This window comes from Mauremys mutica, chromosome 5 (genome assembly GCF_020497125.1).
Source record: "Mauremys mutica isolate MM-2020 ecotype Southern chromosome 5, ASM2049712v1, whole genome shotgun sequence".
Lineage (NCBI taxonomy): Eukaryota > Metazoa > Chordata > Testudines > Geoemydidae > Mauremys > Mauremys mutica.
This window is the reverse complement of record NC_059076.1, coordinates 124,872,769-124,898,589: the sequence shown is the minus strand read 5'-3', so window position 1 is coordinate 124,898,589 and position 25,821 is coordinate 124,872,769. Positions and strand designations below refer to the sequence as shown.

General features: G+C 43.7%; 1 protein-coding gene across 3 annotated transcripts in view; it reads right to left on the bottom strand.

Annotated features, from left to right (window-relative positions):
- The window catches only part of POLN (DNA polymerase nu), a 258,875-nt gene that overhangs the window by 15,471 nt on the left and 217,583 nt on the right, over positions 1 to 25,821 (bottom strand). For all 3 annotated transcript variants that reach the window (XM_045017374.1, XM_045017372.1, XM_045017373.1), the window contains one exon: positions 2,726 to 2,793. In XM_045017374.1, coding sequence (XP_044873309.1) covers positions 2,726 to 2,793 — 68 coding nt within the window. The remainder of the gene's footprint in view (positions 1 to 2,725; positions 2,794 to 25,821) is intronic.

The window sequence follows — 25,821 nt, the reverse complement described above, 5'->3', positions numbered from 1 at the left end:
AAAATCAATAAGCCTAATCATAATCTCTCTAGAAGCACAGGAGGAGTATATGGAAGCAGTTAGGAGTTTACAAGAGGTGCCACTCTTCATGTCAGAGGTGGACAGTAGTTCCTGCGAGGTCAGTGAATCCTTTATGGGAAATGGGGGAGGGGAGGAGTTTTTGTTTGTTTGTTTTTAAACAGAAAGGTGATGGAGGATCAATTTTAGGCACCAATCTCCAAGATATGAATTCTGATTTAGAAAGTCTAACTGACATAACATGGTTAGCATCCAATTTCATTCCCTTGGTATATTCTCACTGATAAGAAGTGCTTTTCATTATTTCCTGTTTTAAAACATTGCTTTCTTTCCCAACCATACTTTATAGTTAGACAAGTTCAGAGAGTTAGCTGAATGTTTTGATGTCATTGTATCAAAAACTTTGGCTTCTGAGAAGTTGAGAGATATCTGTTGAATCTGACATGGCACTTTCTTCCTTAGTGAGGTTTGAGGAATTATAACTATCTGCTCATTCTCCATTTGGTCTTGGAGGAAATACAGAGGCCAGTGGAGATGAGGAGATTATTATTGAATCTCATTCCACAATGGTTGCATGTGAAGCTGCTTCTTTTTCTTTCCCTTAGATCAAGCGAAAGCCCTGATCTGGTGCTGAGCCGCAAACCGTTTTTACAAAAAGCTGTATGCCACACTTGGTGGAGACACCACCAGCACCCTGCAGACCATCCTGGATACCTTGGCGAAACCCTGACAGACACCCCTGCCATGAACAGTGAGAAAGGGGGTGGGAGGAGATGTTGTGGGCGAGGCAGGGTCCAGCCATACCATAACCAGGAGCTGTTTGAGACTCCAGCACAATCTAGGCTTAGGAAACCACCTCTGGCTTCAGTGACAAAGAATATTAATACTTTAGTCTCTCATCTGTGGAGACATGAATGAGGTTACATCTGAAAATGAGTCTGGTGGCCTTGTCTAAATCCTCAATATACATCTGTTAACCTCATGATATTAAAAACACTCTACAATTTCACACAATCATCAACCTTTGAACAGTAGAGATGCAGGACTGGGACGACATGGGTGTTGCTAGTCAGCAGAGAGGTACACTGTGGAAGAAGCTTGCACAATCTTAAAAGCATTATTCACTGCAACTGCCTAGATTTAGTGCCATAAGTCCTTCACTTTTATGATCATTGAGTTCATTTCACATTTTAGAAAATATTTAACAATTTAATAGTTTTCTTCCTGTTTTTAGTGAAAAAATTATATTCTTATTAGTTATACTGAGATAATTTAAGACTATTCTGTACACAATGGGCCAAATTCTTCTTTCAGTCATACTTGATATAACTCCGTTGATCTTACTGGAGTTATTACAGATTCACACTAGTGTAACAAAGATCAGAATTTGACCCAATAAAAACAGAATGGTGGTAGGTCTGTGAAATAGATATACTTTTTATCTTATTGGAATAATTTTACTGCTAATGAAAACAGGCCTAAAATAGAGTAGGAAAGGTCTGTACGTTTCCCCACAGATCTGGGCCAATGACTGCATTACTGTGTGTAACTCTGAAACTCTTGTATCTCAGCCATTGTCCTCTTCTGTAATCTGTGCTGAATGATATAGTGGTTTTATAATTCAAACCAGATTTGAACTCCTGTATTCAGAGGTCAAACACTAATACATTAACCTAATTCATTACATTGCCCCCATAAAGTGAGCTTAAATATTTCTCATGTTCTTTGTTTTGATTAGGTGGACAGTCTCTGTTCTCCTTATGAACTAATACTCATAAGGGGAATCATGATGAAGTGAGACTCATAAAGCAAATTACATTGTTTAAATTAACACAACAGAGAAAGGTTAACTTCGTTTTTATTTGGGAGGCTTAGGTTACAGTGGAAAATATTTCTTGTGCCAATTAGTAGAAACGATTCATGACCTTATACTGATTATCTTAGCCCAGGGTATTGTTCAGCTTCAAACTAGATTGAAGATTGTGAACAAACATTTAGAGCCTCACAGAAATAATTTCACCACTCCTCATTGGAGAAGAGACCCTGCAGCCTCATGAGCGCCCTTCTTGGCTAGCTAAATCTGAACCAGATGCAGAAGCAATCTCTAGATTAGGAAACAATGCTTGGAAGTATGCCAGGTTACAGGATACAAATTTAGGCAGGAACTCAACTGATCCTTAGCCTGGAAGATCCATCATAACGTTCTCAGTGTAAAAAAAGCAGAAAAAAAGCAGGAAACTAATAGGCACTAACTACATTAAGGAGTTCAGTATTTCTTTTGCATTGGGTCATTCTTACTATTTAACCTTATATTTCTTGGAAATTGCAAACATTTTTGTTCATTTCTTCAATTTAAATCACTGCTTTCAGACTTATTTTCTCGCTTTTCTTTTCAGGTCTTCTGAACCATTATAGAAATGGTTACTATTTTACTGTTTTTAGGCTCCACACTGTTTTTATTTTTCTTCTCGGTGTTCGTTCATTCAAATCAGTGGTGTTTTGATTAATTCCAGATAAGCTGCAGTATAAAAGATTTTGTATATCACATAGCCGGTGTTGGAAAAACCTCAGAAAAGTCTGCACTGTACATGTTTTGTAAATCATGAAGGGAAATATGGTTCCTGCTCTTTTGCTAACTTTTTATACTCACAAATTGAAAGTATTCTGATAAGAAAAGAAATGAAAAAAAGTTTTAGACTGTACTAACCTGAAAACTCATGAATTTGAGAATCTTCCACTTCAAACAACAATTCATCATGAATTTGGGCAACAAACCTGAAAAAAAAAAGAAGAATTTAATGTTAGTCATGGGGCCTTTAGATTTCATTATTATTATGCTCCTGTCTTAGCACAAAGGAATTCAATTCACATTGTCATATAACTTTTGCCATGTGCTAGATGCCAACATTAAATTGAATGCAATCATTCCTAGAAAATAAATGCATTCTTTACTAAATGAAGATGACAGTTTTTTGTTTTGTTTCTTTAGTTACTTTTCTAAAATATATGGGCCAGGCCCACACTACAAACTTTTGCCAGCATAACTATTGTTCAGTGGTCTGACAAGGACCATGTCTACACACCAAACTTTGCTCAAAACTAGTTGCATTGGCATGAAGCTGCCACTGTTAGTATATCACTAATGTGGTTCTTTGTGTTGGCACTGCTGTATTCACCAGAAGCGTCTGTGTCATGAGTAGGTATCCCAGTATGCAACTCACAGTCCAGCGCACTGTCTTCTGGGAAACAGTGGCCATGCATGATGGGGCAGAATGAGTCACGCAGTGGTAACTGGGACCAAGGGCTCAAGTTTCTATCCGCAACTTTCTCAATCCCATAACACTTCATGTCTTTTTTAAAAATCCCACAAACCCATGTAGCATGACGATTTTGTGGAGGACATATTGCTGTGGGACATAGTGAAAACCAGTTCAAGGTTGCTGGTGGTATTCATGGAGCAGTGCAGATAGGGGAGCACCACTTCTGGGTCTGAGAAATGTACATTGACTGGTGGAATCACATCATAATGCAGGTTTGGTATGATGAGCAGTGCCTGAAGAACATTTGGATGTGAAAGGCCACATTCCTGGATCTTTGTGTGAACCTCATCCCAGCCCTGGGACCAAAATGAGAGTTGCACTGACAGTGGAGAAGCGAGTGGCGCTCACACTATGGAAACTTGGCAATGCCAAATTGCTATTGGTCAACGGGAAATCATTTTGGAGTTGGAAAATCCACAGTGGGGGCTGTTGTCATGCAAGTGTGTACAGCCATTAATTGTCTCTAGCTCTGCAGGATTGTGACCCTCAGCAATGTGCAGGACATAGTGGATGGATTTGCAGCAATGGAATTCCCAAAGCGTGATGGGCGAAAGATGGTGCCATATCCCTTCCCACCTTGCCACAGAGTATCAGCAGAAATGGCTACTTTTCCATAGATATGCAAGCGTTGGTGGATCACAGGGAATGTTTCACTGGCATCAGTATTGGCTGGGCATGTAAGGTGCTTGATGTTTGCATCTTTAAGAACACAGACTGTTCAGAAAGCTGCAAACAGGCACATTCTCTCCGAACCAGCAGATTACCAATAGCAATGCTGAAATGCCAATAGTGATCCTGGCTCATGAAGCCATACACCGGCAACCCTGACAGCACCAAGGAAAGATTTAACTACTGGCTCACCAGGTGCAGAATGACTGTTGAATGTCCTTTTAGTAGACTGAAAGGACGCTGGCGTTGTTTACACAAGATTGGATCTCAGTAAGAAAAATATCCCAATGGTTATAGCTGCCTGCTTGCCTCACAGATAATATGCAGGACTCAAGGGGGAAAAGCTGTCACTGCAGTGGAGAGCAGAGGTGGAGCAGCTGTCTGCAGAGTTTGCACAGCGAGACACAGGGGCTATTAGAAGAGCTCAACACGGAGATATGCAGCTGAGGGAGGCCTTGAAAGTGCACTTTAATAGTCAGTTACTGTAATGTGATGAGGCCTTCAGGTATGCCTGCTGCAGTTCCTTTGCTTTCACACAGCACTGCTGTTGATCCCGGTTGTACCACTTTACCTGTATCCACCATGCAATCAGCTTATAGATGTCACGTTTCTATGACTGCTCCATGGCTGTGCCTGCACAGTCTCTTTTCCCCACAGACCCAAGAGACCCAATACCTCATATCTACTCCAGACAAGAGCATGTGGAGCCTGTAGCCAGCATAGTCAGTTGCATAAAAAATGAGAGCTGCTGGATGTGCTCATTGAACTGGAGTCAGAGAAAAGGGTGGTGGTGGGGGTAGGAGTTAAGTAGGGGAGGGGGGGCAACTTTCAGCCTCTGTGACTCCTGGGCAGTGGAGTTCACAGCTGTAACCAGAATGGTAAGTGTTAGGCATTCTGAGACAGCTGTTAGAGGACTGTTAACATTGACATATGTCACGTGGTTTCTACACTCACACTGCAACGACCACACTATGTCGACCCTGGCTCAATGCCATTTGGGGAGGTGGTCTTATGAGTCACCAAAATGGATGCTTACATTAGAAGGAGACAAATTTGAGTGTTGACACAATGAGGTCAATGCAAGGTGACTTACATTGACCTAACGTTGTAGCGTAGACCAGGCCAAGATGTGATCTGTGATCCACATAGCTATGCCAGCAAAACCTCCTAGTCTAAAAACAGTTATACCACCAAATTGTGTGTTTAATATAGATTATTTTGCTCAGGAGAGCCAGAGTGGCTTGAATAGGCTATGTCAGCAAAAGAACAGTTTTGTGGGTATAAGGCGCACCCATAATGGGACACCTTGCCAGTATAATATACCACTGGCAAAGTGCTCCCAATATAGATCAGCCCACAGACACTGGAATCCCCTTCAGGAAAGAAACCTCTGACATATAAGTGCAAGGCAAGTATCCACATGCTGACCCATTAGTAGAACGAGGGGCATTGTGGTCTGGTTGAGACTTTCAAGATTTCAATTCTACGTTCAATCATGTCCTAATCCTGGTTCTGCCATTGACTTTGTGTGGCCTTAAGCAAGCTGCTTACTTTCAGTTCCTTCATCTAAGAAACAGGGAAAATATCTAACCTTATTGGCAGCCAGACCAAGTGAGGCCTGTTAGCTGTAACCCTGGAAACTCTAAGTGTCCTGCTAAAACAGAAGGAGCCAAAGACAAAAGGGGCCTACAGGGAACAACCATAGAAATAGCCACATTCCAGAGTAAACTCGGCAAGAAGTTTACATTTGTTGGGATTTAAATTATTAATAAAGCAAACCTCAGGAAGGGGCTATGATTGGATCTTATCTAGAGTGTGTGTGTTTCTCTCTCTCTCTCTCGGCCCCAGCTGTTTAAGGAGTCCCAGCAGGTCTTTATTCAGGTTCACAGAGTGGATTTCTTAATTATTTTTTTTTTGGGTGAAAAGGGTATGGAAGGTGGTTCTTTAATGGTTCATCCCACTGTCCAGTTTTCTTCCATTTCAAAAGTCAGAACAAAAAGTTCTGCAAGGGCTCATTGTACCTCACTCCAAAAGAAATATAAGAAGATGGTGTATTTCAACTAATTCTAGTGTACAGAGATACCAGTTGTCTGCCAAGACTCCCTATAGAGCAGGCCTCACCAACTCAAAGCAGCACCAGACCCTGCCAGAACAACAGATGCAAAACCTGCAGACATATTTCCACTGTTACAATGATCAAGACCCCCCACAACACACCTTTCCAGATACATTTGTCCTACACAGGCCTACCACAACATATGGGTACTCATCCAGTGCACTAAATTCCCCAATAACAACTATATGGATCAAATCAGACAGTCACTCTGCTCTCGAATGAATTCACACAGGAAAATGATAAAAGATAAAAACACCTACTCATGAGGGAATTCTGAATAAAAAAAAATCTGCACCAAAAAAAAATTCTGTGCAAATTTTAAAATTCTGCAAAATTCTGAAAATTGTATTTGTCAGTAAATAAATGTGCAGGCTCCAGCATGGCAGTGGGGAGCATAGGCGACTGGCTGCACAGAGGTGGGAGATAACCCTGCAGTCCCTCTTCCCCTCCGGGACGCAGACTCGGGGGTGAAGCTGTACCTGACCCTGACATAGCGCAAGCAGAGGAGATGGTTGCAAAGCTGGGGAAGGCTGCTCTGGGCCCCCAAAACGACACACCCATGCTCACAGGCAGCAGGTATAATAGGCCAAGGCACTGCCACTGCTGCCGGAGCCCCAGTTGTGGGGTTTGGCAGTGAAGTTTTTGCTTTATTATGCCCCATGCAGTTTCCAGGACTGCAGAAGAGGCATATACCATCTCCTCAACAGCCCCAGAACCTACATGGGACATATCAAAAAGCGTTGTCTACAGAAACTTTTCCCCTGGACGATGGGTGGGTTGGGTCTGGGGAGGGGAGGTATGGGATGGCTGCGGCCAGCCCCAGGCTCCTCCAGGCAGAGGGTGGCTTGGCTTGGGGTTTCAGTGAGCCTGGCTGTAGCTCCTCCAGCTGGGAGGGGGGAGGCTCGGGGCTTCAGCCAGTCAGGCCTGGGCTCCTTTGAGCAGGGTAAGGGGAGGCTCGGGGCTTTGGCAAGCCTGTCCAGGGTTCCTCCAGGTGGTGGGGAGCTTGTGGCTCTGGTCATGGGGGGGGCCACAGGGGCTCTCGTGGCTCTGGCCATGGGCGAAAAGAGCGGAGCTGGGGGCTAGCCTCCCCAGAATGAGGCTCCACCCACGGCCCATGCCCGTGCTGTTGGGGAGGGGCACGTGACTACTCGTGCGTCTTCCCTTTGTTTCCCCCTCAGAAAGTCATTTTTCTGCAGGGAAGCAAAGAAATCTGCACAGGACATGAATTCTGCATGCACGCAGTGGTACAGAATTCCCCCAAGAGTAAACACCCTATCACCTGTGAATACTTTTCACAACGCAATCACTCTATATCTGACCTATCAGTCCTCATCCTCAAAGAGAACCTGCACAACATTTTCAAATAACAAACCTGGGAGCTTAAATTCATATTTTTGCTAGACACTAAAAAGCATGGTCTTAATAAAGACATTGGATTTATGTTTTATTACAACAATCTGTAACCCACTAATCCCCATTTTTGTCCTATGGCTACAGGGGTATTAATGGGCCACTTCACCTTGAATGGTCCCTTAGAATATGTTCCACTTCAGGGGTTCTCAAACTAGGGGTTGAGACCCATCAGGGGGTTGTGAGGTTATTACATGGGGGGTCATGAGCTGTCAGCCTCCACCCCAAACCCTGCTTTGCCTCCAGCATTTGTAATGGTGTTAAATATATAAACAAGTGTTTTTTATTTATAAGGGGGGTTGCACTCAGAGGTTTGCTATGTGAAAGGGGTCACCAGTACAATAGTTTGAGAACCACAGTTACTACTTATGCTAAACTATCTGTTTGATCTTGTAGTTAGCTGTGACACTCTGAGTACCTTTCCCAGACCTGAAAAGCTCTGAGTAGCTCGAAAGCTTGTCTTTCTCACCAACAGAAGTTGGTCCGATAAAAGATATTACCTCACCCACCTTGTCTCTCTAATATCCTGGGACTGACACTGCTGTAACAACACTGCACACAAGACTATCTTCCACAGATTCAGCCATTGCCAGGATCTGTTGACTTACACCTTCTTGAGCCTTTTCCTCAAGGCTCCTAGAGAGAGCTTTCTTCTTTTCCTTAGTACCCTCATCTTCCAAGCTCAGACTTCCAAGCAGAAGTCTTTTTAGTAGCTGCAGGTGTGCTTAACAGAACCACTTCCCTTTTGTCTCTTTGATCCTGCACCAACCCCTTCTTTATCTTCATAGTGTATAACATCTATACACCCCATCAAAGAGCACCCTGAGAAAGTCAGTAGGTATGAATTCTGCAGAACACTATCCATCACAGAGGACTAAACAACTTACATAGTATATGGTGTAGGCATTACAGTAACAATCACTACCATCTGGCAACCATCTGTGACTACTGTACTTACTAACTTAGGCAATATATCCATCTCTACTCTTACCTTTTTCTCCCACCTCCAGACCTCCAAATTTTCTATTTATTTACCTGTTACATATTGTCTAAATCTTAAATTGTGAGCTCTCTAGGGCAGGGACTGTTTTTGTATTATTCGTTTGTACAGTGCTCAGTACAATGGGGACCTAACCTTTGTACAAGGATACAATCACAATAGCAATAATTAATAAATTCTACTGAATCATTTCCATTGTAGAATGCATGGAATCTGGCATATATTTTCTTTGAACCAAATTCCCACTCATAAACCAAACGTAGAAGGTAATGTTATATGTGATCATATTTTAATCCTGCTCAGTTTACTTTATTACTTATTTCTCTCTTTAAAAAGAACCATAAAATGTACCAGCTATTTCCGAATTGCTGTGCAATCCACATATTACATTTAAATTCAATGCTTATTGCACAGTTTGATTAATACCTAACTGTTTGTCTAGTGACCTTTTTTTAGAAATAGCTGAAACATCAGAATTGTTACTAGTTTTAACTTTTTACAGCTTTAGAGAAAATAGCCATGGATAGTTTCACACTGCTTTAACTAATAATATGACATTGACTAACAGCATGGGGAGAGCTAATAATAGATCTTAAATTATTAGTCACTTACACACCATGATCAGAGGCAGAGTGAAACAGATTAACATATTTCTAACAAAACTGGGACACAGAATACTGAAAGAAATGAATGAGGGCAGTATAGTCTGTGGCAAGAGAACACAGCCAGATGAAATGTTATGATTTCCAATAAGTAGATAAATCATTTTATTAGCTTCTTCTCTACCATTCAAATGAAATATTAAAGGTCACAAATCACAAAGAATTGTAAACCTTTTGTTTGTACATCTTCTGGGTATATTGTAAAGCAATACAATAAATGAAAACTATTAACTTTATTGACTAAATAAATACAGAAAGTATGTGATATACTTGTAATTATTAATTATTATTATTACCATAGTGCCTAGAGCGCCAACCAAGATTAGAACCCTATTGTCCTCAGCACATTGTACCTATACATTATAAGAGGGATAGCTCAGTGGTTTGAGCATTGGCCTGCTAAACTCAGGGTTGTGAGTTCAATCCTTGAGGAGGCCATTTAGGGAACTGAGGTAAAAATCTGCCTGGAGATTGGTCCTGCTTTCAGCTGGGGGTTGGACTAGATGACCTTCTGAGGTCCCTTCCAACCCTAATCTTCTATGATTCTAAGAAACAGTGCCTTCACTGAAAAGCTTGCAATCTAAAGGGAAAGATAGTATTATCCCCACATTACCAATGGGGATATGAAGTGCAGAGAGATATAGGCTCAAGTCTAACCCCCCTTGCATCCACACACCAAGTGGGTTAACCAAGGGCTCAAACCTAAGGTCCCAGGACCCTGCAGGGTTGAAGTGTCCAAGCCCTATTGCTTCCCTGTGTGCATGCGACCCCAGCTTGACTCGGGTCCTAGAATCCTCCAGATGTATCCCAGAGTTCCCTGGGGCAACTTCTTAGGTCCTCTCTCTGCTGACAATCTGTGGCACAGTCTATTGCCCTGCAGGGAGGGGAAGCGGCAGTTTTCAGCTCAGCATGGCCGGGGAGGGATGATCCCCATCCCTGCTGTTTCCCCTCTCTGCAGAGCAGCTGCTTGGTCCTCCTTCGCTCTCAGGCTCCCCCTGCCTGCCCTGGGGCTGTGTGTACAGGAGTGCCCGGACAGCGTGCACGGTGAGGGAGGTTAGTGGGAGCCAGCCCCCAAACCTTCCCGTGGCTCTGGCTCCTCCCAGCTGCTGTGCAGAGCTTGTCCAGAGCAGGGAGCAAAGTTGACAGGTGGGAGGAGGCTTCTGGCTGCCAGGATGTTGAGGGTCATCCCTCTCCCAACCATGCTCCACCTCCCTTCAGGGCAGCGGCTTGGTCCCCCTCTACTCTCTGTCCTTTGCTCCTTGCTCCTGGGTCCTCCTTGGGGCTGCATGTGCAGAAGCTCCTGGACAGCATACACCATGAGGACTGTGAGTGGGAGTCAGCCCCAAAACTTCCCCACAGCCTCTCAGGGATCCCTTACCCTGCCTTCTGGGATGCGGTGGGGGCAGGAATAAGAATCCCTGTGCAGTGCTGGAGCACACTGCACCCCAATCCTGGTGACGCACTTCACCTCTCTGCAGCCAGCATCAGCCAGGCTGGGGCATGCGTTTTTCCTCTGAAACCTACATTTTACCTCAAACTTCAAAACAAAGAGACAAAAATAAATAAATAAACAAAATCAAACAAAAACACCTTCACTGAACATCAAGTTTTATTTTAATAGTTTGACAGCCCTGGAGACTGATGTCCTAATTGTCCTCAGAACAGGCGCATAGGGGCATTTTCCTGCTAATGGGATTCAGCCTGAAGGTGGAGAGCCCAATTCTCAGATTAGATGGTAATTCAGTATAAAGCCTTCTCACACTGCTGTCATTCTACTGAGACCGCCACCAAAGGAGCTAATTATGCTGATTATGTACTGATATGCTCCTTATAAGCAACAAAGAATCCTGTGGCACCTTATAGACTAACAGACGTTTTGCAGCATGAGCTTTCGTGGGTGAATACCCACTTCTTCAGATGCAAGTGGTGGAAATTTCCAGGGGCAGGTTTATATATGCAAGCAAGAAGCAAGCTAGAGATAACGAGGTTAGATCAATCAGGGAGGATGGGGCCCTGTTCTAGCAGTTGAGGTGTGAAAACCAAGGGAGGAGAAACTGGTTCTGTAATTGGCAAGCCATTCACAGTCTTTGTTTAATCCTGAGCTGATGGTGTCAAATTTGCAGATGAACTGGAGCTCAGCAGTTTCTCTTTGAAGTCTGGTCCTGAAGTTTTTTTGCTGCAGGATGGCCACCTTAAGATCTGCTATTGTGTGGCCAGGGAGGTTGAAGTGTTCTCCTACAGGTTTTTGTATATTGCCATTCTCGGGCATTGGAACTCTCACTGAAGGACTGTCTGGATATGTGGACTCTCTACTCAGACCCTATGCCACCAGCACGCCCAGCTATCTCCGTGACACCACTGATTTCCTGAGGAAACTACAATGCATTGGTGAACTTCCAGAAAACACCATCCTGGCCACCATGGATGTAGAGGCTCTCTACACCAACATCCCACACGCTGATGGAATACAAGCTGTCAGGAACAGTATCCCTGATGATGCCACAGCACAACTGGTTGCTGAGCTCTGTGCCTTTATCCTCAGACACAACTATTTCAAATTTGATGACAATATATATCTCCAGATCAGTGGCACCGCTATGGGCACCCGCATGGCCCCACAATATGCCAATATTTTTATGGCTGACCTGGAACAACGCTTCCTCAGCTCCCGTCCACTCACGCCCCTTCTCTACCTACGCTACATTGATGACATCTTCATCATCTGGACCCATGGGAAGGAGACTCTGGAAAAATTCCACCGCGATTTCAACAGCTTCCACCCCACCATCAACCTCAGCCTGGACCAATCTACACGGGAGGTCCACTTCCTAGACACTACGGTGCAAATAATTGATGGTCACATTAACACCACCCTATACCGAAAACCTACCGACCGCTATGCCTACCTTCATGCCTCCAGCTTCCATCCCGGGCACACCACAAGATCCATTGTCTACAGCCAAGCACTGAGGTACAACCGCATCTGCTCTAACCCCACAGACAGAGACCAACACCTACAAAATCTCCACCAAGCATTCTCAAAACTACAGTACCCGCACGAGGAAATAAGGAGACAGATCAACAGAGCCAGACGTGTACCCAGAAGCCTCCTACTGCAAGACAAACCCAAGAAAGAAACCAACAGGACTCCACTGGCCATCACATACAGTCCCCAGCTCAAACCCCTCCAGCACATCATCAGGGATCTACAACCCATCCTGGACAATGATCCCACACTTTCACAGGCCTTGGGTGGCAGGCCAGTCCTTGCCCACAGACAACCTGCCAACCTGAAGCATATTCTCACCAGTAACTGCACACCGCACCATAGTAACTCTAGCTCAGGAACCAACCCATGCAACAAACCTCGATGCCAACTCTGCCCACATATCTACACCAGCAACACCATCACAGGACCTAACCAGATCAGCCACACCATCACTGGTTCATTCACCTGCACGTCCACCAATGTAATATATGCCATCATATGCCAGCAGTGCCCCTCTGCTATGTACATCGGCCAAACTGGACAGTCTCTAAGGAAAAGGATAAATGGACACAAATCAGATATTAGGAATGGCAATATACAAAAACCTGTAGGAGAAACTTCAACCTCCCTGGCCACACAATAGCAGATCTTAAGGTGGCCATCCTGCAGCAAAAAAACTTCAGGACCAGACTTCAAAGAGAAACTGCTGAGCTCCAGTTCATCTGCAAATTTGACACCATCAGCTCAGGATTAAACAAAGACTGTGAATGGCTTGCCAATTACAGAACCAGTTTCTCCTCCCTTGGTTTTCACACCTCAACTGCTAGAACAGGGCCCCATCCTCCCTGATTGATCTAACCTCGTTATCTCTAGCTTGCTTCTTGCTTGCATATATAAACCTGCCCCTGGAAATTTCCACCACTTGCATCTGAAGAAGTGGGTATTCACCCACGAAAGCTCATGCTGCAAAACGTCTGTTAGTCTATAAGGTGCCACAGGATTCTTTGTTGCTTTTACAGATCCAGACTAACACGGCTACCCCTCTGATACTTGATATGCTCCTTATGAGCACCTGAGTCCCATCAATATCATCACCACAGTTAGGAAACAGGGTGGGCAGTAGAGTTTTCCCACAGTGCAGAGGGCTAGAGTGTTGACATGGGGCGGGGCAGGGTGATAGGCACTCTGGGATAAGGCACGGGTGGCACGTGAACCGCCCCTTCGGAAGGCTAGTCCCTGGCCCTGCCCCTTCCGCCTAAGGCCCTGCCCCTACCTCACCCTTCCGCCCCCCAGAGCCCCAAGTTCCCCCCAACACTGTGGCCAGAGGAGTCCAAGCCACCACCACCCCCTGCCTCCCCGAGTCCCAGGCTGCCGGCCACACCAGCCGGCCTGACCCCCAGGTTGTCGGCTAGCCTCAAGTGCCGGCCTGACCCCAGGTCCACTGGCTGGCCCCAAGTGCCATCCTGATCCCAGGTCCGCTGGCTGGCCCAAGCTGCCACAGGTTGTCGGCCAGCCCAAGCCCCAAGCTCCAGGCCACCAGCTTGAACTGAGCCCCTGCTGGCTTTGGGGAAGACAGGGAGCAAGACCGGAGCCTGAGGGTGGTGCATGGGTGGAGCCATGGCCTGGGTTAGGGGAGGCCTGGCCTATGACACCCCTGACCCATGGGACTCAGGTCTATGCACCACAGAGTGGATGCCAGAGCCCTAGGTGTGAGAAGAAAATCTTTAACTTAGGGTTAAAATGCAGTATAGATGCTCAAGCCCAGTGTTCCCTAACAGGGTTCAGCTGACTCATGTCCCACTAACCCTAGGCTTACATTGTTTTGTAGACATACCCTACGTCAGCTGCAACACAGAGCTAAAAGTTAGGAGCTTAGTTCTCTTCCTAGTCTCTTTTGTGAGTGTCTTGATAAATGATGCATGAGCATCAGTATACTCAGTTGTAAAACTGGGACAGTACTCACTTATCTCATGAATGAGGTTTAATACATTAACATTTGTAAAACCCTTTAACCTTCAGATGAAAGGGTCTGCATAGATGCTAGGTAACACTATTAACACATTACACAATTTCCTAGTTTGGTACTGTGTAGAGGAGCACATTTTTCTTGGTTTCAACTGTCTCTGCTAATCCAGCTGTAATTTAAGAACTAATATGATATTCCTTCTACTCTCATCCCTTTGTCTTTTTATAAGCTCAAAATTGCACATTGTACTCTTGAAGCTATGAAGTACAGGTCTTTGTTTTGTGGGGTTATCAATGTACAAACATTTTTATATATGCACTGAACTCCATATAGCATGGGGCATTAAATTCTACATGAGTATAATTCAAAGAGAAAATCATCATAGCTGTTTATAGATTCAATATGTTTGCTACCAAAAAGACACAAGTGATTAGCTATGAAATATCTCAGTTCTTGTCAGTGCGCATATGCATTTTGCAGGCTTGGTGAGTGCAATCATAGTAGCTGTGTGAGAGATATTTTGAGAGAATAATTTGGGGTTCAAGCTTTGACAATTTAAATAACCAACCAGTAGGTTAATCAGCCTCAGTACAACCTTGGAACAGAAGTTACCGGAATCACTCTTTTGCCAGAATCAGTGATGGGATAGTTTCACTACAGCAAGTTAGGCACAGATTAACTGTTTCCTTTTCTGCAGGCAATATTAAATGCTCCCTGAGATTTTGATTTAAAGGCTTACATTTTCTTAATTAATTCTTTGGCTATACTGCATAAGAATGATTAAGTGCAGGACACTCTGCAGGTAGACCAGTGTAACATTTTGAAGGTGTATTTTTAATACTAAAACAAAACAATTGCTTTTTGAAACATTAAATATGGTATTAATTTTTCTTCAAAAAGCTATTGAAATCACAAAGATCAAATTTCAGGAAACAGTAAATCACCAGTCTTGTTCATTAGAAGGTATTTGTTTTAGGGTTTTGAGAGCACTGCTCCCTTTTTGTCCTAGAAGCCCTGCCATGCATAGAAAACTGCTTTCTATGTCAACAGCAGAGTGTGACCAAGAGGGCACCTGGAACAGCACTGCCTGCAGAAAGAAGACGACAGACAGCTGTTTCAAACAGCACTTGTGAACCCTTTCATCCATTTGGAGAACCTGGGCACCAGAAAGACCCATTACTGCCCAAGGGGAAAAGCAAGCTGCTTACCTCTCTCTTCCCATCCACCACACAATCAATCTGGCAATGGGGTGGCTTTGCTGGGGGGAGACTCTTCCAAATAAATCTAGCCTAGGCTAGTGGGTGTGTTGGGAGCATTTATAGGGTGGATGGGATTCTGAGGGGCACTGATGGGTGCTATAAGGATATAAAAGGAGCACTGCAAAGAAAAGGTCAGAAGTCAGTAATGCTAGCCCTAGCAATGAACTCCCTTCCACCTATCCCTGCAAAGCCAGTGGTCTGGCCTGCCACACCTGATCTCTTTTCCTTTCAGCAGCCCTTTAAACTGCAGCTAAGAAGATGTCTGATAAATGAGATTTTCTTGCTCCCCCTACAAGTCTGTAACACAGAGAGAGGATTTAGCTGGAGTGAGAGAGAGACTAACAGGAAATTCCTTGCTGGCACTAGATCAAAGGGCCACTGGACAGAGAAAAGACCAGAGGCAGGTGTTCCATATTAGCTGTTGTGCAGGAGCAACAAACAGGGCTGGCTCAGGGTTCCTGAGCTGACCTGAAACTTTCTTTCCTGTGCTCCCAGCAGTGCACTCTATTATACCCTTTACCACACTAGTGCTTCCTTTGGAGGAACAAGGCCTGCCCACAACATCCTTTCAAAACTGGCCAAATGTCCTATGTGCTATGGAGATCTAACAGGAAAACTACCGTGATCCCCCATCTAGTGCTTATGGTGCTACACCATCATTCTTCCCACCTTCTGTGAAATTGCACTAGGATTGGGGCCGGAGTTGGGTGATAACAAAGAATCCTGTGCATGAAAGCCTGAATTCACACCAAAACCTGATGTGTATTAAGCAAACAAACAAATTTAAATCCCTATCCATTTCCCAGTGCCTCAACAGATGCAATCAGTGATCATCACCAGAATATCATTATATAATAGATTCCATGTATGCCAAAACAGATTAAATCTTCTGTCAAGAGATTTTTTATAAAGCATTCTAAGGAAAATGTATGCAATAATTCACATATTGAAAGGGGAGACATGTAGGAGGTCACAGAAAGTACAAATGTTATTTTTGTGATGATGGAATCACCTAATCAGTTTACCATTACCTGGGACTAAATTGATGTGTTTGATAGAAATCCTCCTTATTCTCATCTGGATAGATCATTGTTGGGGCAAATGTGCTGATGAAAGAAACATAATGAGCTTTAAGAAGGCCAGTGTTGAGGAGCATAAATCTTTCATTAATGCTCTTCAGCAGTGACTAGAGCGTGCAGGCAATCAAAGAACTCTGGAACTCACTGCATACTACCCATCAAGACTACACAGCAAACAAGGATTCAGCAGTTAGAAACACTGCATATCATTGGAAAGTTGGCGCCTGTAGCTGCAGCCCTGGAGTTGGTGCCTATACAAGGAGCCACTTATTAACTTTTGAAGAGCCACATGTGGCTCTGGAGCCACAGGTTGGCCGCCCCTGACCTAAACAGTATTACCCTATTTTGTAGTTGTGTATTTGGTTTTTTCCTTCCTAAGTGAAGTACTTTGCACTTGTCTTAATTGAATTTCATATTGCTGAATTCAAACCAATTCTACAATTTGTCAAGGTTATTTTGAATTTTAAACCTGTCCCCCAAAATGCTTGAAATGCCTCCCAGCTTGGTATCATCTGCAGATTTTATAATCCTATTCTCTATTTCATTATCCAAGTCATTAATGAAAAGTACCAGATGCAGGACTGAACCATGCAGGACCCCACAAGGTACCCCCACCCAATTTGATGGCAATCCATTGATAACTACTCTTTGAGTATGAGCTTTCAACCATTTGTGCATCCACCTGATAGTAAATTCATCTAGACCACATTTCCCTACTTTGCTTATGAGAATGTCATGAGGAACTGTCAAAAGCCTTACTAAAATCAAGGTATTTCACATCTACTGCTTCCCCCATCCACTAAATGAGTAATCCTATCATCAGTGAATCTGGTTTCATGGAGGGCAGCCATGTCTATGTTCTACCTCTTCAGTGGTTTGGAAATAACAGCTATTCTTCATCTTGGTCTTTGGTCATTGTCAAAAAGAGTTCCGACATTCCATGACCCAAATGTGAGTCTGTGAATCTTTGTTTTATTTTGATCACTTAGTTGGATGACCGACCAGGAGCAGTAAGTAGCTTTGCAGGTACAGAAAGGGCTAAGAACATAAGAATGGCCGTACCGGGTCAGACCAAAGGTCCATCTAGCCCAGTATCTGTCTACCAACAGTGGCCAATGCTAGGTGCCCCAGAGGGAGTGAACCTAACAGGCAATGATCAAGTGATCTCTCTCCTGCCATCCATCTCCATCCTCTGACAAACAGAGGCTAGGGACACCATTCTTTACCCATCCTGGCTAATAGCCATTTATGGACTTAGCCACTATGAATTTATCCAGTTCCCTTTTAAACATTGTTATAATCCTTGCCTTCACAACCTCCTCAGGTAAGGAGTTCCACAAGTTGACTGTGCGCTGCGTGAAGAAGAACTTCCTTTTATTTGTTTTAAACCTGCTGCCTATTAATTTCATTTGGTGACCCCTAGTTCTTGTATTATGGGAATAAGTAAATAACTTTTCCTTATCCACTTTCTCAACATCACTCATGATTTTATATACCTCTATCATATCCCCCCTTAGTCTCCTCTTTTCCAAGCTGAAGAGTCCTAGCCTCTTTAATCTTTCCTCGTATGGGACCCTCTCCAAACCCCTAGTCATTTTAGTTGCCCTTTTCTGAACCTTTTCTAGTGCTAGATTATCTTTTTTGAGGTGAGGAGACCACATCTGTACACAGTATTCGAGATGTGGGCGTACCATAGATTTATATAAGGGCAATAATATATTCTCAGTCTTATTCTCTATCCCCTTTTTAATGATTCCTAACATCCTGCTTGCTTTTTTGACCCCCTCTGCACACTGCGTGGACATCTTCAGAGAACTATCCACGATGACTCCAAGATCTTTTTCCTGACTCATTGTAGCTAAATTAGCCCCCATCATATTGTATGTATAGTTGGGGTTATTTTTTCCAGTGTGCATTACTTTACATTTATCCACATTAAATTTCATTTGCCATTTTGTTGCCCAATCACTTAGTTTTGTGAGATCTTTTTGAAGTTCTTCACAATCTGCTTTGGTCTTAACTATCTTGAGCAGTTTAGTATCATCTGCAAACTTTGCCACCTCACTGTTTACCCCTTTCTCCAGATCATTTATGAATAAATTGAATAGGATTGGTCCTAGGACTGACCCTTGGGGAACACCACTAGTTACCCCTCAATGCACAGCATTGAGAGTATTCAAAATTCAGAATGTGATGGACACAGTGAATGCATGGTACTCTTTCTGTTCTCTGAATGGATTAGTACAACTCTTAGGAATATGTTTCCAGTGCAAATACTACATTTACGAGTTCAGAATTTTCTGCAAACATTTTCCAAAGTTTTCTTCAGATTTGTTGTTTCTGAAAACCCTCCTGCCAGTAAATTGATTGCCTACACATTCACAGAAAATAAACACTAAGGCCTTGCCTTCATTAGGAAGAAAAGGTGTCTAACTCGATCTGCTAATTCACGTAAAAACTACCTTGTCTTCATAAGGCTTTTTCCTCAAATTAGTTAACTCAAGTTAAAAACACACCTTTTTTTCCTAATGAAGACAATGCCAAAATGGTCATGAATGCAACCAAAGCTAACAATGTTATCATTCATAGAATTCTTTTTAAAAACTGCATCTATATTATTTTCAAACACAATTTAGTCTTCACTTATGCAAGCCAAGAAATCATTCTTAATATATAAACTTTTTTACTAAGATCAGAAAAATAGGTTTGATGTTCTTTTAAAAGTAACCTGCATAAGAGGACGTACATTCTTCCATATTCCCTTCTCATTATTTTAGAACAAACTCCCTCTTTTTTTTCCCATATGACAACCCTCTTTCATTCAAATCCTTCCTCAAAACACGCGTCTTTCATGGAGCTTTTTGACAATAATTCACCAGTCAACTGGGGCAAAACAAAACAAAACAAAACTATACTGATTTGAAATGGGACCTTTTAGTCCTTTGTCATTATCCCTGATTATCCCATCATTTGCATGAATGCAACTCATATTGAAATCAAAGGCAGTTGAACATGAACAAATGAGGGAATAATCAGGGAATAGTCCTTGGTGTAGTAAAAGTCTACACTGTAATATCTGTCAAACTCAGGCCCTGATTCAGGAAACCATCCCTAATCAGGACACCATTTAAGCACATGCTTTACTTTAAGAACATGCTTAACTCCTCTTGACTTCAATATAGTGCTCTCCTGAAATATGATCTTAGAATGTGTGCTTATATGGGTAGGTCTTATTCTAAAAATATATCTTCAAAAATTTTCTTTTAGGTCTCATAAAGTCCTGCGTCTCCTGGCTCCACTGTGATGTCCCAGAATCCAGCATTCTGGGAAATCAGATTCAGAAAAATTCAGATAGAGCAAGAAGCCCAGGAACTAAGCTAAGAGGTTTTTTAAAGAAGTATATGATGCAGATTTCTTTTATTAGTTTACATCGGAGTATAATAACTGGAACACCCACAGGCTAGTAATAAAATGTTAAAAATGAAACTTTGAAACTGTAACTACCACTTAACTAAGACCCTATGGGCCCTGTCCAATGCTTCTGTAGACTTTTCTGGTATTTCAGGTATTCATAGAAGTAAAAATAATTTTAAATATAGGTTAGGTTTTATTTGTTTATTGTATGTGCTGAATGCATTTCTTAGCCTGGTTAATGGGGACATTGAGTACATATTACTGCAGTGAACAACATTTCTGTTTTTTATTTGCACATCACCTTTTAATGCTAAATTATGGCAACAAGCTGAATCATTGGTCATGATGAAATCATTTAAATGTAATGCATATTACACAAAAATACGGAGCATAATGGGGGAGGTCAAAATATCCACCAGCCAGGCAGTCTCTCCAGTATCAAATAACATACATTACATTTTCCCAATCCCGCAATTTAAATCAGAAAATAAGTTTTGGTTCTGAAAAATTCTCATAGTCACTGCATATACTTATTTGTTTACATATTTAATATAATGCTTAAATGATTGACTATAACTAACTGTGTCACAGGCTAAACAGTATCATATTGAGAAATTCCTTAATATAGCAGAAGGAATAATATATCTCCAATTGCACATGGTAAGACTATATTTCTTATACAGAAATTGCTGATTCTGGAGATATTCTAAAACACTAGAGTGAAACTTGAAAAACTTGCCTTTATGCCTCCAGAACCCCGAGATGGGATTATAACCTTAAAACACATACAGCTTTGGTACACATTATTGGTAATGCTGTTTGAAGAATTTTATTTCTATTTATACAACTTCAGAATATATGATTACTGTCTGCATTTAGTCATAGGCTTAGGTGCAGACGGTATCTGAAAATTCCTGAGGACTGACCACACAATAGGCTCATTGACTCCTTAGCTGGCATGCTACTCTGGAGCCAAAATGTTGTTTTTCCATATTGGAGAGCACCCAAGGACTCTGGCACAATAAAGGCAGAAGGGTCCTACTATACTAGAGTGTGTGGAAAAGGGCACTGAAGCACAAACACTTTCCTGACCTATGGTATTTCTCTCCTTCTGTACCTTGTTTTTTGTTTAAACTTTTTATTTTCATTTTGCAGAATATGAGCAGATACAAAGAAAAACAATCGCAATCAAACTACAGTGCAGCACTGTGGACATTTTTGTAGTGAAAGCTTACACAAGAGTGGAAGTTTAACATCCCTCAGCTTTTTATATTACTAGAACAGAGGCTGAATACTAACAATATTTTCTGTTTCTGGTCTCTTTGTCTTATGTTTTGTCTTTTTCATATTCTAGAAATAGTGCCAGATCCGTTAGAAACAACTATTCCTCTTGTCTGGGAGCTCTTCCATTACAAGAATATTCCAGACTCCCCTAAGCACAAGATAACAGCGAGGATCTAACCCCTTTTCTAAAATTTGGCTAGATTGCCACTTACTGCTCTCAGAAAATAAAAGGCATTTTTTTATTAGGGAGTGGATAGATTTTTCTCCCTGTAAGATCCCAAAGCACTCATCAATGAGTGCAATAATAATTTCATGATTACATTTAAATTTCTTGACCAAATCCCTGTGCTTTCAGATATTCCCATCAAATATAGATAAATATTTTCAGGGTGCTAGTACCACTAAACTAATAAGCAGGAGAGTCTTATCCTCAGCCATTAGATGAGGATACATCACGTTAAGTCAGTGTGTTAACCATGTGGTGAAATTTCTCATAATTACATTAGTACCTATTAAAGGCAAAGACACAGATTTCATGTGCCTTACTCTGACCCCTTACACACAAGATGTCCCAATTTCTATAAGATCTACTATTTATTGATTAAGGCCTCAATTTAGTCAGGTACTTTGTGTTCTATTATATACAGGTTTTTGTATTGCGCTCTTCACCATCGTATCTGAGCAGTTTCCAGTGGTGCAGTAAGCAATGTGAGTACACATCTGTCACATAGTTTGTTTTCTCATCCTCTCCGCAGAGGGAGAAAAGTGTGCAATGGAGTGTCATTTGGTAGTTTTAAAAAAATATATAAATATACCTGTTGCTATGTGTTTATGTGAGAGAAGGCAAAGTTAAAGAAATGTGCCTTGTATTTGAAGCAGAAAGTAGTGATGGTCCTTATTTCCTGGGGGAGTTCATTCCACAGTCTCGGATCATGTCTGGAGAAGGTTCTCTCTCCCACACAGATGAGCTTTACTCTTGCTGTTGAGAGTTCCATTGTGCCAGGGGAGAGGAGTTGTCGACTATGGTCTTCGTCCCAGAACTTTAGATGGTCTTTTAAATATGTTGGGCCCATGTCATGGAGCGCTGTGAAGATAAGGACTGATATCCTGAACTTGATTTGAAATTTTATGGGAAGCCATGTGGATAGCATAAGACAGATTTGATATCTTCATGTGTTGCTTAGCAGACACTCTGCAGGATTCTGAATTAGTTGGAGTTTCCTAAATGCTGAAGGCCTCAAACCTGAAGGGATATCATATTGCTGTAATCCATTTGAGGATGATGAAGGCATGTATAACTGAGACCAGGCCTTTGGCCATGTATACACTACTGGCTAAATCAGCATTGCTGTGATCGATCCAGTGGTATTGATTTAGCGGGTCTGGTGAAGACATGATAAGTCGATTAGAAAGTGCTTTCCAGTCGAAGTCTGTACTCCACCTCCCCGAGAGGCGGAAGCTACGGGTTTGGCTACACTTGCAGGTGTGCAGCGCTGGGAGTTATAGCTGTCTTCATACAGCTGTGCAGGGAAAGCGCTGGAGTGTGGTCACACTGACAGCTACCAGCACTGCAGTGTGGCCACATTTGCAGCATTTGCAGCGGTGTTGGGAGTGGTGCATTATGGGCAGCTATCCCACAGAGCACCTTGTCCCATTTTGGCGCCGTGGGTTGTGGGAAGGGGGCAGAGGGTGCGGGTCATTCTGCTTCCTGTCCCAACGCCCCGTGATGCATTGCTTCACATCCCAGCAATCCCTGTTTTTCCGTCCATGTTTGGCGCCATCTTGACTCTCTCAACAGTTTCTGTGCAGCGCGATTTCTGTGGGAAATGGAGCCTGAACTGCTGAGGAGTATGCTGACGAGTCTCATCAGCACATCACGTTTGGAAGTTGTGCTATTCCTTAAGATCCAAAGTGATGAGGAGTCCGACGATGATAGCGAGTCGCCTGACGCGTACGACACTAAATTGCTTCTGGCATTCACGGAAATGCTCAGCACCGTGGAATGCCGCTTTTGGGCTCAGGAAACAAACACTGAGTGGTGAGATCACATTGTCATGGAAGTCTGGGATGATGAGCAGTGGCTGCAGAACTTTTGGATGAGAAAAGCCACTTTCATGGGACTGTGTGAAGAGCTCGCTCCCACCCTGCGGCGCAAGGACACGAGATTGAGAGCTGCCTTGCCGGTGGAGAAGCTGGTGGCTATTGCAATCTGGAAGCTGGCAACTCCAGACAGCTACCGATCGGTCGGGAACCAGTGTGGAGTGGGAAAGTTGACTGTTGGAATCGTGTTGATGCAAGTTTGCAGGGCCATTAATCGCATCCTGCTAAGAAGAACCGTAACTCTGGGGAACGTGCAGGACATTGTGGATGGCTTTACACAAATGGGTTTCCCTAACTGTGGAGGGGTGATAGATGGGACGCATATTCCTATTCTGGCACCACCCCACCTAGCATCCGAGTACGTTAATCGGAAGGGGTATTTCTCTATGGTTCTCCAGGCGCTTGTGGATCACTGTGGGCGTTTCATTGACATTAACACAGGCTGGCCTGGAAAGGTGCATGATGCACACATCTTTTGGAACACTGGCCTGTTCAGGAAGCTGCAGGCAGGGACTTTTTTCCCAGACCGGAAGATCACAGTAGGGGACATCGAAATGCCCATTTTGATCCTTGGAGACCCCGCTTACCCGTTAATGCCTTGGCTCATGAAACCCTATACAGGGAAGCTTGACAGGAGCAAGGACCGGTTCAACTACAGGCTGAGCCGGTGCCGAATGACTGTGGAGTGTGCTTTTGGCCGTTTAAAGGGGCGCTGGTGATCTCTGTATGGGAAGCTAGACTTGGGGGAAAGCAGCATCCCCGCGGTTATATCCACGTGCTGTACCCTCCATAATATTTGTGAAGGGAAGGGTGAAAGATTCAGTCAGGCATGGACCTCTGAGGTTCAACGCCTGGAGGCTGAATTTGCACAGCCAGAGAGCAGGGCTACTAGAGAGGCCCAGCACAGGGCTGCAAGAATTAGGGATGCCTTGAGGGAGGAATTTGAGGCTGAAAACCAACAGTAATGTTTGGTGCCTTGCACGGGAGTGAAGTGCAGTGGTTACAATGTTAGTAGGAATCTGTGTTTCCTAAGCTGATTTGCAGTGCCTGTTTCTTTCCTGGGCTAAGGTATCTTTGACTTTCTGCAATAATAAAGACTGTTTTCAAAGCCAAGAATTCATTTATTGAAAAGAAAATAACTTTATTGACAAACACACAACATTTTGGGAACCTAAAAGGGCAGGGGGGTGGGGTGGGGAACCATACAGTCACAGGTTTGAATATGTCCTGTCTGGAGTGCTGTGCAATGACGGCTGCACTTCAGGATGCCTATACTGCATGGTGATGGGGGTTGAGTGCAGAGGGTAAGGGTCGTAGTTCTCAGGGCCGGTTGGTGAACGTACAGGTGTTGGAGGCAGCTGGTGGTGGTAAGAACCTGGATGCTGGGGAAGTGGGTTTTGAGCTGACATTGGGGCACAAGGGAAAGAGCTTTGGGATGGGGGGAGGGGCTGGCGCGGTAGTGCTCTGCCTGCATGGCTATGAGCGCCTGGATAGAGTCTGCTTGGCGCTCCAGGAGGCTTATCAGCTGCTTTGTGCTTTTCTTCCTGGCCGCTGCGTTTTTCTGGCGGATCCTGCTTTCCCTTTCCCTCCAGTCCTGCAGTTTTTTATTCTCTGTGACAGAGTGCTGCATAACTGCTTGCCGCATGTCTTCTTTGCTTTTTTGCGGCTTCTTCCGGAGGTTTTGGAGTCTTTGAGCTGTTGATAACACGGGCAGCCGAGATCTCAAGGTTGCTTGTGGAAAGGCAAAAAAGGCAACACTTAACAGAGGCAGCATTGTTTATATCAGACAGTTATTCCCACACAGTGAAAGAGTTTATAGTCTTCACAATAGCATAATTTTCCCATACCAAAGAGAGCGCACATAACCCACAGGAGCCCCAAAACGGTGAGTAAGGGGAACTGATTGCTTCAGGGCTGTACTGTCCTCGGGGTTCCTGTGCATTGGGGAAAGCAAACAGCTGCAGGGGACACCTACACTGAACACTCTCCCAACATTTTCCACAGGAGTTGATCCTGGAAGATATCTCGCTGCTGCGGGTCACCTGGGAAGAGCGGGAGGGTCTTCTACAGCAATGCGGATTCTGCCCTGGCCCCTATGCAGCTTGCCTGTGTCTTGCAATGGTCCCCCCACCCCTTGCGGCACAGAGGCACAGACGCATTAGCCTGACTGGGACAAGGACCACAGTGGCTCTCCCAGTAAACTTGCGCAAGCGCATTGCCCACGCTCTGGCTGAAACTTTTGAAGAGATTACCGAGGCCGATTACCGCGATGTGATAGACCACATCAATGCACTATTCCACATCTAGGCATGCATGCATGCAGCCCTAACCCTCCCTCCTCTCCCGAAAAATTTCCATCCTGAAAATAAAAGCCGCTTACCGGGAACCCACTTCTCTGTTTGTCCTCCAGCAAGTACCGGCTGCTGCGACTGGCTACCTTCCTCCTGGCTTGAGAAGAGCTCCTGGCTGCCTGCCTCCAGGGACTCTGGGGTGTCTCCCCCCACCCCAGTACCCCCACTCTCGGTTTCCTCCTCC